Source organism: Heliconius melpomene, chromosome 18, assembly GCF_056956725.1.
Source record: "Heliconius melpomene rosina isolate 202511_hmr_F chromosome 18, ASM5695672v1, whole genome shotgun sequence".
In the NCBI taxonomy this organism is placed as follows: domain Eukaryota; kingdom Metazoa; phylum Arthropoda; class Insecta; order Lepidoptera; family Nymphalidae; genus Heliconius; species Heliconius melpomene.
The window spans coordinates 10022501-10035905 of record NC_140406.1 but is presented as its reverse complement, the minus strand read 5'-3'; the positions used below and the strand labels follow the sequence as shown (position 1 = coordinate 10035905).

The window sequence follows — 13405 nt, the reverse complement described above, 5'->3', positions numbered from 1 at the left end:
GTTAGTATAGTAAATATTATGACTTTTAGGCCGTCGTGGCCCTGTGGTAGCGTGCGATTATAAACGCGGCGGTTATAGGTTTAATTCGTACATGGGGGAATGGATTATTTCCATTTCTTCGCCCTGGTAACAAGGCTCAAAACATTCAACAAGCAATGTCCCGAGAACTAGGCGGTGGAAGTATCTTGCTTAACTTTAGTATCTCTAATAAAAAACCAGCTAAGTGTGAGTGGCACTCGCTCTACGAGGATTCCGTACCAATTTCAGTATGGTACCTTCACGGGAAGTACAAGTTATGAAAGTTGACGAACGTACGTTTGCGGGCGTTTGCATTAATTTTGTATGAAAGGAACTATAAATAATTATCCGTTTCCGTCATTTCCGTTTTTCTGATTTATTCCTTTATTTATATGGACTTTATACTTTTTGCCAAATTTAATGATCACAAGGTCTACAGGAAATACCTTATAGGTTTTGATTACGCGGCGAATAAAGTTGACAAACTTAAATTTGCTATCGATTTTTTAATGAAATGAACTACAAATATAATTTTATGATTAATTTCATATGAAGTAACATATTTTCAATATTTGGATTTTTTCCAATGAAACATAAACATAAAATTTTAAATTTCCCCTTAAGACGGGATCGAACTCACGTCTATGTAAGTTGAATCACAATGGCTCATACTCGTATATTTCATCATGAATTTCATCTCCACTTATCCAAAATATGATACACCCATTCTTTTACTTTGACCCTAGAATTATGAAATGATGCATTTGAGCTTTGTATTCCAAATGTCTTCTCTGATTATGCTTATCACAATGTTTATCTTCACAAGTTGACTAAGCTTGGCCTTGTACCTAATGTGATGAAATCGAACCATTTATGTAATTTCTAATATAAAATGATATCATCGGGGGCTTTCTGATGAGTTTGATAGCATTTAGCGGTGGTTAGCTCGAGCTTCAAAAGGGTATACTAAAATAAGGAAAGATTTTTATTTAAACTGTAGGTTTGTTTTCTGAGACAAAATGCGGCGTTAAGTTCTGTGGTTGCCCTTAATCGGTTAAAAATTAAGAACGGAGTGACTTCTTATAGGCTGTACCTGCGATCTTAAAAATATTTAAAGGATGACGTATGTTATTTAGTAAATATCTTTAAACAAAAAAAACCATAACAATTAACAATTTACAATGTAGTACGTAGTTTAGAACCAATGCGGAGATGCGTAAACAACTCAATTAAAAATCATATTTAATTAACCGGGAAATGGTATGCTCTATGTTTATATGTCGGAATGTACTAGAAATCTTAGTCATATATTCTTTATTTATTTTTACTTTTTTAGAGATTTTTTTGTAAAGCAAGGCAAAGAGAACCTAGTGTTAAGGCACTTCGTTCTCCAATTTCCCTAATATCATTGGTATGTGTGTTAAATTTAACCAAATAATTAATACTACTTTTTAAATATTTTTTTAACTTAGTATTAAGTGTACAATATATATCTATGCATATGTTTATTGATTTTTTTTAGCTAAAACGTTCTGCAGGTAGGCATAGGTTGAAATCGCGACACGTTCAGTTTCTATTTTTAATATTTCTTTTATAAAAAAAAATGGACATAGAGCGATTTTTTACAATTTTTCGCGATATTTACATTTTTTTAGTTTTACTACAGTTTTTGTAACTTAACCACCAGTTAAATAAAGTACAAGATTATTCGGTAGTTACTTTATAAATATCTTTACAGAACTGATTTATTACACATAATTAACTCATTATTATCGTTATCTTTATAATTATGTCTGTGCTAATACGTTCCTCTTTAAATTATTTAAATTGCCGATTGTATCTTGTTACTGTTCCTTTACAGTGTTTTGCAGGAAATACTATGTTTATTATATTATATTAAACTATAGTTGTTTACTTTGAACGTATTTATTTAGAAAACGTAAAAAAAATTGACTCCATTCCTCTCGAAAATCGTCCAAGCCGCGTCTAATTTATAATTTTCATTACATTTATAATTTTTTTACAGCTTCACGCTGTATCCCGCATAAAGTAGGATAGGCAAAAGGTAGAGGGAAGCTCGTGTTAAGACACTCCGTTCCCCACTGTCCGCCTATTACTGGAGACATTACGTGTTGAGGGGCGGAACTCGACGTCGCTCTTTGCCTCGACACCAGAGCGAAGATAATGAAAATATACGAGTACATGTAAATAAATATTTCTTTTCCTCGAGTGGGGATCGAACCCACAAGTGTGAAGCTTAAAGATATAAGAACTAAAAATCATCGTTTGATTTTAACTCGGGCAAAGCAGTTATTATAAACACAATGTGAATTGTGAACAGTTTAGTATTTCATTTAAACGGTAAATGTACGCAATAAAATAGTTCCAAATAGCTAGTTATTTAGCAAGAATCGTAAATCTGAAGGCAACAATGAGATTCACACGCGTGTGTAAAATATAAAAGTTATTACTTACTATAGGTATAATTAGAGGCAATATTATATTAGTAATATTAAGATTAACTAATGAGTGACGAAATGTTTTTATATATATATATGTCTTTTTATATGTATATCAACCTCTTTTTCAAGAGAAAAAATAAGGACCTTTGAGTAATTTTTATTAGAAAAGTCAAGGAAAATTCAAGAATAAAAAATATTGGTCCTTTGAGCCAGTACTATTATATTATCTTATAAAATATATTTTTTACAGGATTCAAAAAATTAAGAATGAAATAGTAGTATTTTCAAATCCAAATCTTATTTTTAGTCGTTCTTAATATTTCGATGCTACTTATTTGTTATTATTCTACTATTGTTACATTTTTCGTATCTCAATCAAAAACCTTGACCTATGTTAGGACGCGTACATTCCTTAAACGCTTCAATCGCTTATTTGGTCGTCACTACTGATTGAATAGGATCTCCTTTTGTTGTATAAGATAAACTATAACAATGGAGCGACCTTTATTTTAAAAATATATAGAAAAAAATCCTATTAGTCGCTCCCATGACCTTATATACTGCATCATCCGGGGTAAAAGAATTTATATACTTACATACATAAATATATATTAGTTTTATTTCCTCAACAATACAAGGTGCAGCGTTGAACTCCGCCACTCAACATGAAATGCCTCTAAAATTCAGCGAAAAGTGGGGAACGGAGTATGTCGGCATTAAGTTGTCTCTGCTTATCCTGCTATATGCGGGATACAGCGTGAAGGAAAAAATAAACATATTAAATATAGCTAATATAATATGTTAAGTTTATATCAGAAGTACAGGTTGTTTGACATTTCCTAACGTTTCAAAGGTGTGCTATGGAATGTAGGCATCTCGAGCTCCACATAGGTAATTACAATGTATTGTTCATATTATAACTAAATTGTGTAATTTAAGCTTTATTAAGCTTAATTATAATCTATTCTTACTATGAAATAATTAAGGATTTTTACATTTGTGTTGATACAAAATGGAACTCGGACTGGTATTTGACGTTACTATAATGTAGAATCTAAGCAGTTAGTTGTTTGTTTAAATTACGCTAAGATTATATTATAATTACACTAGTATTTTTATATCAAATATATATATCTTTGCTTTACGCTGTATCCCATAAGGGAATATGGGATAGAGAGATAGAACTTAGTGTTAAGACTCTCCGTTAAGGTAAATCAAAACAAGTAGAGTCCAGGAAAGTAGAATATTTTAAATAAACAGGTATGTTTGGCGCCAATTGCTAATGGCATCTTTTATACCATTAACATATGTCTAACATTTATTTTTTGCAGTTTAATAACAGCTATATAAATTGCTATCAAATTTATTTTGATGTATAATTAAAACCTGTAAATTTTAAGGTCACTTTTATTATCTTGTTATTAATGATGGCTGTACGTTTGGTTTAGACACTTTGAATAAATTCCAATAGTAGCTTATTTATGCTGTCTCTAGCAAAGTCCTTTTTAGGAGCTATAATGTAACACACGGACACACAAACACAAAAGTCCAAATAATAAAATACAAGAGATATCAATTAAATTTTGAATTGCCTAACATGCAATATCGGAAGTGCAGTCTGAATGTGGAATGTGAAAGAAAACAACCTCTACCAAATTCGTTATTTCACAGTAGTGTCAAACTTACATAACTCTCTTACAATATTTCCTTTAACGTTTGCCGATTTGAAAAATACGTGCGGAATTATTGATGAAGGACGTGACGTACAATTATTTTTTAGTTTATTCAATAGTGCTATGTAATATGCGTATAGTAAACAATTACACGAAAGTTACGAGTTCGAATTTAAATTGGAGAAATATATTTTAAAATATAGCCCATATGTTTCTTTCATGTTTCCATTGTTAAAATTAAACTAGCATTTCGTTATTTATCTCATTTTTCCTTCGTATGGATGGAAAAGGAAGGTTTTAGAAAAGAAATGACTGGACGTCGTCGCGTCGTTGTCCTGTAAGCTTCCACTAGTTTAGCATTAGGAATAGGGAGAGGGAACCTAGTTAATACCTCAGATTCTTACCTATAGTCCACCTATATGAGAAACATTGCTTGTTGGGTAATGTTCCTATTTTGCCTAATTCGTCAAAAACTAAATTTAAAATATAGGTTAAAGTGTCTCACCGCAATCGCGTCAGTTATAGGTTTGGTTCCCATTTGGGGAAATGAATTATTTTTTTTTACTGTTCTGGTAACTAGACAAAGCGCGGCGTTAAGGTCCGTCACTCAACACGCAATGTTCCGAAAATCGGGCGGTGCGTGATGAAAAGAGTATCTAGACACTACGTTTCCTCTGCCTACACTGCTATATCGTATAAAGGTAAAAAAGATAATTTAAAATATATAACAGTAATGTAATACGCAACAACACCGTATGGTAAATAACCGTGCTATAGAGAAAGTGAATCTTCAGTAAGGAAAAGACCGGTTTTGTAGCATCGGGACCTTGACCTTCTGCTATTGTGTAATCATCATCTTTATCTGTCTGTCTGTATGTATCTTTACATAATAATACGTATTTTAAATTAGATTTTCACATCTTGTTATTAGGTAAAAGGCAGAGAGATCTCAGTGACGAGTCACTCTGTTGATGTTTTTTTTGTAACTCATAGCTCTAGTTTATGATTATGTGTTGTAGAATGCAACTTTCTATTGTTCTGATAGTAAGCGTGACCATTGTTGGTTCGATTTCCACTCAGGTGAATGAAGGGTCCCCGCGATAGTAACGAAACAAAGCGCTGTGTTGAGTTTGCAACGGAGTGGGAAACGGATTAACTTAACGCTAGGTTCCCTGAGCCCTCTAGGATTACTTAACTATTTGAGGGATGCCGCGTGAAGCTAATAAAAAATGTGAACAAAAATATAACTAAGGAAAATTACACTCATTTGCTTATATTCATAACGAAGGCAGTCGACACTTGTCTGTAAGACATCACAATGACCACTGAACCATGGGAACCTTGAACTTTCGCTTCTTTTACGTAAGTGGGCGTCGGCGTTAACTTTTAAATTTATTATAATTTATGCCACGATTTGATACGATCTGGTATTTTGTAGGTAATTACATGCACTTGTAATACAAAGTGACTTCTAGAATTGGTGTGATTTTATTTTCACGTCATTCTTTCAGCATTGTAGGCAGAGGGAACCTAGTGTGAAGACACTCTGTTCCTTTCTATATAATTTGTGAATAAAGCCTATACAGAGATAAGTAATTTGATGCAAGCTACATTAATACATAAGCTACATTAGTACATTAATTTAGAGATGATGCGTAATGAACATTTTTTTTACCATAATAATTTTCACGTGCGGCTGTAAACATGACAGGTTGTGGGTTCGATTACCATCTGTGAAATATTTAATGTTATAATTTCTTTGCTCTGGTAATATGGCAAAGCCGTGGAGTGCCTCCAGAATTTAGCGGAAAGTGAGAAGCGAAGCATCTTAACATTAGGTTCTCAAGTTCGCTCTGTCAACCCTACTATATGCATGCAGCGAGAAGCTAAAAAAATACATATTTCCTTGGTTAGATTTTACAAAGCTAAACTGCAACTAAACTTAGGAATTATTTTAACCAGCACTTAAAAGCTCAATTACACAATTACATTAACAAAATTACCATTTACGTCAAACTATGAATAAAAGATATAAAAATGTATATTTAACAAGTTAACTTGATAGTAGGATAGTCGTCCTCTCTGCCTACGTGTATTTCTACTAACTTTCAGGTCAAGGTATTTGCTCTGGCGCCTTCTCTAGTATTGTTTAAAAAGAAAAAAGTTGTTTGAACAAATCGATCAATTTTATCTATTATGGCTCAGAGGAGGGGTCCTGTGGTAGTTACAGGTTCGATTTTAACTCCTGGTAATATAGTTTGCCTCGATTACTCGATCGCAACAGATTTCTTTTACTTATTCATATCTTTATATTGAATGTGTGAGTTCGTGATGTGAAATTATAGCAGGACTATATAGTCTATGAGAGATATAAAAAATGCGGCTTGGTAAAACTTGGTCATCACTTTCTATTGCATAGGCATTGCATTTGAAATCCTAGTAGACGACGTAAACCTAAAGAGATGTGAATATAAACATCTTTAGGAAAAAATTTTCTTCGTCTTTACGAGTAGATAGAGCACTTTCCGATGATAAAACCCAGCTTCTCGAAGTGAACTAGGAAGGCTGTCCTGTGATGCCGCTCTCTTTAAATAACTGCTAGGGCCTAGCGAAATATTATAAATGTTAGCTTTAAAAATTTATGTGTGTATTGCAAGTTGCAACTGTATAGTACTAACCAAATAATTGAGAATTACAATATACAGAAAACTGTTGAAAACTATATATATTTAAGTTTAAATAAAATCTAAGTACTTGCATCACGTATATTAAACATTTAAGTGACCAATAAAGTGCTTAGTGAATATTGGATAGTATAATTATGCATTTGACACACCGTCGTTAAGTTGCATACGTTTTGTAATTCATGAAACCTATTACTTATTCTACTTAAGATGGGTGACCGTGTAAGGAAGATTTTTTAGTTTTAGAATGTTTCAAAAATATTTGGAGGGTATTGAGGAACAGATTGTCTTTAACACTAGGTTTCCTCTTTCTACCCCGCTTTGTGCGGGATACACACAGCGGGGTAGGAAGTAAATCTAAAAAAAATCTTGCAATATTATAAAATATTTAAGACTGATCAAGAATCTTAGCTTAGCTGACGTTATTTCTTAGTTTTTTGTGTATTACGTTTTTCTAAACAGTACTTGAACCCCACTTAACATCAAAATAAGACTGAAGTTAGCCATTTATCTTAAACAATTTCAAGGCATCTGGCGTACTCTTATCGGATGCGTACAAGTTATCCCATAGCAGGATAGGCATAGTCTCTGCCTAGTGCTAATTAAGTAATTAAATTCAACACTATCCGCAGTTTTTAGTTAAATCGTACCTTATTTAATTTCTGAACCCAATGCCTCATTTTCTTTCTAAATCTAAAAATTTTTTTTCTATGAAAAAGGAACCTACCATGGCTTCCACAAACAGGTGTTGACATCATCACCATTATGATACACAAATACATAAATTTGATGTAGGAAGCAATTATTGGCAAAATTATTGCAAATCGTTACATAATTTTTTGTGTGATAATCATTTATTTAAATGTAACCACGTGTTGCTTTGTATTGAACTAGGAAAAGAATTGGCCTTGATGTTAATTTAAATATCTAGTTTACAATTAAGATTTGAAATCTTTTTATTTATATAATAACTGTATTTGTATATGATACAATAGTCAGTGATAAGAGAGGATAACACTCCTGGTGTTTCACGGGGTCGTGGGCGGCAGCGAGCTCTTACCATCAGGCCGTACGTTCTTTTCCGTTGTCTTTTTCATATTTTTTTTTATATTAACATACTTGATTGTAGTATATATTTTTTCATGCTTAGAATTATAAATGTATTCACACAATATCTGTAATTCGAGTTCTGTAACACTATTTAGATGCTCTCGCAACTTTTTGCATTTGTAGGTACTTTATTATGTAAATAATTGAATTTTCCTGTTTCTGTTGAAACATTAGGAAATCTTTTCTAGGGGGAGATCCCTATGGAGTATAGGGAACACGACCAAAGGACCAAGGAACCTATATATAAAATTTTGACGTTATCTCTCACGTAAAAGAGGTTTATAGATGTATGAATCGTGAGCTCACAGACTACCTGAGTTTTTTTACCTTCTTTTAACTTCCTAACATCAACAGCTGTAACGAGTGTCTCAGAATCAAATATTGGTAATTCATCGTTATAAATAATGCTAGCAGATATGTTGATAAAAATAAAAACTATTTATATTATTGTACAAATATAATTAACTAGCGGCCCGCTCGCGGCTTCGCCCACGTGAACTACGTTATTATTAATTTCTGTCTCCATGAGTACCTACGTCCTATAATAAGTGACGTCCATGCAAAATTTGAGAGTCCTAGCATTTGTAGTAACTAAGTTTCGTACAAACTTTCAACCCCAAAAACCACCCCTTGGAAGTCGAATATTGCAAATTCCCGTTTGTTAGCGAGCACCTACGTCCTATAAATAACTCCTATGCAAAATTTGAGATTCCTAGCACTTGTAGTTTCTGAGATTTCGTGATGAGTGAGTGACCTTTCGATTTTATATATATAGATAATATTATACTATGCAGAAAGTGGCGAACGGAGTGCCATAACTCTTAATAGATACTAAAACCCACTGCCTATCCTGTTATATGCGGAATAGGCAGCCTGAAGCTAAACAAAACAAATTCAAAATGAAACATATCTTTAGATTATAATTAGTCTTTAGTAAAGATTGTTTATATGAAGGTCGCGATTTTTGTGAACTCATTGTAATAATGTAGGACATCTTCACACGGCTATACGTATGTACGTATAACGTACAGGCTTGCGCTTTTGTTTTTATTTTTATACACAAAACATTCCCACGGGAAAGTAGACGTAGAAAAAATATTTGAGCAATTCTGAAATAGCCTTTTATTATAGTTCTGATATCATGTCCCGATAAGTCCGTTTGAGTTAGTTCATTTTCATTTAGGATAGATGGTGGAGAGTTTTACTTGGTTCTCTCTATCTACAAATATGGGAAATTATTAATAAAGCTAGACACTCTAGGTTACAATAATGTTATTATTAAAACGTTATTGATGAATTACTCGGATGAGAATCGAACCCACAAACTTTTACAGTTGACGCTCTCTCACATCCTGAATCATTGACCCCAAATTACGAATTAGATTAAGCAATTTACATCTAGATCTAGAGTAGATTATCTAACGAATGTAAATAAAATTGCAAGTGATGGACAAAAACAATACTATCGACCCACTTTCACAATACACTTCTATAGTATGAGAATTATGCGTTCAGTCTTTGCATATATGCATGTTCCTGTGTGCTTACATAACAAAGTAGACACACAATTTGATCTTATTTTTACTTTAAAATGTCGTCGGACATAATGTGAAAAAAAAAATGCATTTTTAAAATATGCATTGCATTTTTAGTGTCGCTTAGATATATAAGCATAAGTATATATAAAAGACTAGCAGCCCGCCCGCGGCTTCGCCTGCGTGAACTACGTTGTTATTAATTTCTGTCTCCATGAGTACCTACGTCACGTATAGGACATACGTGACGTCCATGCAAAATTTGGGACTCCTAGCATTTGTACTAACGAAGTTTCATACAAACTTTCAACCCCAAAAACAACCCCTTAGAAGTCGAATACTGCAAATTCCTATCTTAGCGAGCACGTCCTATAAATAACTCCTATGCAAAATTTGAGATTCCTAGCACATGTATTTTCTGAGATTTCGTAATGAGTGAGTGACCTTTCGGTTTTATACATATAGATAACACTTTTCCGTTACTAAGAGACTGACTGATAACACACATTCCATGCACATGTATTCCGCAATAGTAGGGTAGGCAGAACCCAATGCTCAGAACCGCTGCATCTACTTTCAGTCACGTTTACAATGTCATACTGGGCGGTGCGTGGGCAACGTAGTACTCTCCTAACCTAAGTGATAGACGATCATGGCCAAATTCCAATTCCACCTATTGTTTTTTTCCCTTGCTTTGATAACTAGACAAAGCGAGACGTTAAGTTCCGCCACTCAACACGTAATATCACGAAAATGAGACAGTGCGTGGGGAACGAAGTGTCTTAAAGTAACCTTTCCTTACCATACTATATGCGGTAAATGGCATAACATTCATAAAAAAATAGTTGAACTCACGATCATCCTGTATAACATCAAGCACTTCATCAACTGCACTTCAATGTCATCTGACATAAAGATAATATACTAGACTAATGAAATAATTGCAGTAAATCAATCTTATTAGTTCTTTCAAGTGATATATTGTGAGCCTAGTTCACACGACGTACCTACATATGTACGTATGGCTCATAATGGACTTGCGCTTGCGCATGTTGTATAGGGTTAATATAAGATATATGGATGTAAAAAAATTGTTTTAGTGTTTTGTTTTAATAGGTAATTGTTTCTGGGTTTCCAATATTTTAAAATTTTTAAAATATTTCAAACTGGCCGGCAACGGATGGATGCGAAGAGCTGAAGATCGAGCTCAGTGGCATGCCATTGGAGAGGCCTATGTCCAGCAGTGGACGAGGACAGGCTGATGATGATGATGATGAATGAATTTGAAGCTACTCCTATGCATTATAGCATGGGACAGCGTATGACTCTAAAGGCAATGGCTTGGGTTCGATATCCAGTAATTATATATAGGATAGGAATGGGAAAGAATATATTTTAATTCATTACTATATTAGTTTATTAAATATTAAATACACGATGTAAAACAATAAAAAATATAGGTACCTATCCAAGACACTTGTGAAACCGCCTTTACTGTTAGTAAATTAATTTGAGGTGCGCGCAACGTGTCATTAACATTGAATTTGGTGTAAAAACCTAATTGCCTTGTAATTTGGATGGATCATTGCATTCTAATATTACAATATACAAATATATATACATACGAAATACTTTAAGTTTGTCTGTCTCTTATATTGTCTTTTTTTCCTGAGAGCTTTTTAGTGATGATCTGTATGTTCCATCAAGACCAATCCAACGACGTACCATTTATCAAAATCGGTTCACTGGCTTAACAGTTACAATGGAACAAAGAAACGGACATACATACATATATCCTAAAAGCATAACCCTCCTTTGGTCTTCGCCAAAGTCGAGTAATAACCAAAATTGGACTATCACCAAAATTTATTTTCCGTTAAAAAGACAGAAACAACTCTATTAAAAATACTTTTTATTTTTAACTCTAAAGCAATAATAACATTTATAACTATACTAAAAACTAAAATAACACTTACGCAGGTATTCAAATATGTTACACAATGCATGTCGGAAGTTGATTTTGAAAGTAATAATTGTAAAGTAATTAGATTTAAGTGATTCAGATTGTTATAGATGATCCAGGAAGTTAAAAATGACCGTGGTATATATAATTGTTATATTTATACAGATATTGAAACCATAGTGGTGTAGTAGCGCAGCTGACGTGACGGATGTGGGTTCTAACCCCAATCGAGGGAATCACAGTTTAATTAATTTCAATTTCTCCGTTCTAGTAGAAATACGATGCGAGCAAAGTTCCGTCCCTTAACACGCAATGTCACGCAAATTTATTGGGAAAAGGGGAACAGAGTCTGCGGGAAAAAGCGTATAGTTCTTTTTTGCGCGAGGAGCAGGAAGCTATTGGGATATTCCGTTAATTTTTATCTATTTTATAGTTATTTTTTTAGCTTCATGCCTCATCCTGCTTGTAGTATAGTAACCACAAGGAACATAGTATAAAAACACTCTGGACCCCACTTATGACCCCAATTTTCAAGACATTGCGTGTTGATTGGCTGAGTTCAACGCCGCACTTCGTCTAGTTACCAGAGTGAGTAGGAATGGAATGCACAACCTTCGCCTTTACTGTGTCTGTCTGACAATATGTCGTTGGGCCACGACAGCCTATTAAACCTCTTAGGTTAAGCCTCTGCCTATTAAGCCTATTAAGCCTCTTTAACTATTAAATGTGAGAAATATTTTTTAACGCCACAAAACGAAAAAGCTTGCTAGTCTTGTTTAGTGATTCTCATAATGTTTAAGTTAGTGTAATATTCAAAAATGTGTAAGGTTATACAAAAGGACGTTGCCGTCATAAAGGTTAAAAATATTTAACGTTTTTTGCCATTTTAAATAATTTCATTATTTGTTTACCATGCTAAATTATATAACTAATATAATTTTCGTTCGTATTCAGCGTTAAAATTCGGCGGAAAGTCGGGAAAGGAGTGTCTTAACACTAGGTTCCCTCTACGTACCCTCTTGAATGCGGGATACAATGTAAAGTTGATTAAATTTTTATAAATAATGTACCGTTGTTATTTTTCCAGGTGTATCACATGTGTGACGGCCTCGGCAGGCAGTTCAGCTACTCCTGTCCAAACACGACACTGTTCCAGCAAAGAATGCTGATATGTGACCACTGGTACATGGTCAATTGTACTAATTCCGAAAGCGATTATGATGCTAACTTATTAATAGGTAAGTTACGAAGTAGGTGTTCTATTACAATCGGTTGATAAATAAAAACGTTATATCATTTTAAAGTATTTTGTTCGAAGAAATTGCTTAATTGCTAAAAACAATTATTTTATACAATAGTTTTATTGCATTGTAGCATAGTAGATATTTTTTTTAGTTTGCGCTTGCATCGAAACGAAAGGAAATTCGGGAATGCTTTGTTGCAAGAGTGAGGTAATAAACATATACAAATTTTTCAGTCCTCCAAGTGGGAATCAAACCTTCAACCGTCGCGTTTATATTCACACGCTTGTGCCACTGCACCATGAGATCCTCTAAAATTCCTTATACAAATATATAAACTCTATAATAAATAATCATTCAATTATCACAGTCGCATCCATTTAAGGACTTACATTATCGGTTCTGTAAATATTTGATCAAAAGCTTGTCACGACTTTGAATGTCTAAAATTCTAAATATTATCTCTAAATATAACTATCGTATAGGGCCTATAAGGTATTATAGGGTACTAAATATATACCCTAATAAATATATTACTTCGTTAAAGTTTAACTTTATTTTTTTTTATTTTAGTCCTCCAGTGTGTAAATTTATTTTATTAGTAGTTATTATCTAAAAAATAATTCTAAAACTTAGTATACAGAGTTCGTCTTCGTCATTTCTGTTATTTCTGTCTTTCTCAGTATTTTTCCTTTTTGTAACACAAAAAGTCTGACTTT

General features: G+C 33.3%; 1 protein-coding gene across 1 annotated transcript in view; it reads left to right on the top strand.

The window, feature by feature from the left end:
• js (jiangshi) overlaps positions 1 to 13405 on the top strand; it is a 34168-nt gene that overhangs the window by 16286 nt on the left and 4477 nt on the right. The window contains exon 4 of the mRNA XM_085202127.1: positions 12533 to 12683. Coding sequence (XP_085058253.1) covers positions 12533 to 12683 — 151 coding nt within the window. The remainder of the gene's footprint in view (positions 1 to 12532; positions 12684 to 13405) is intronic.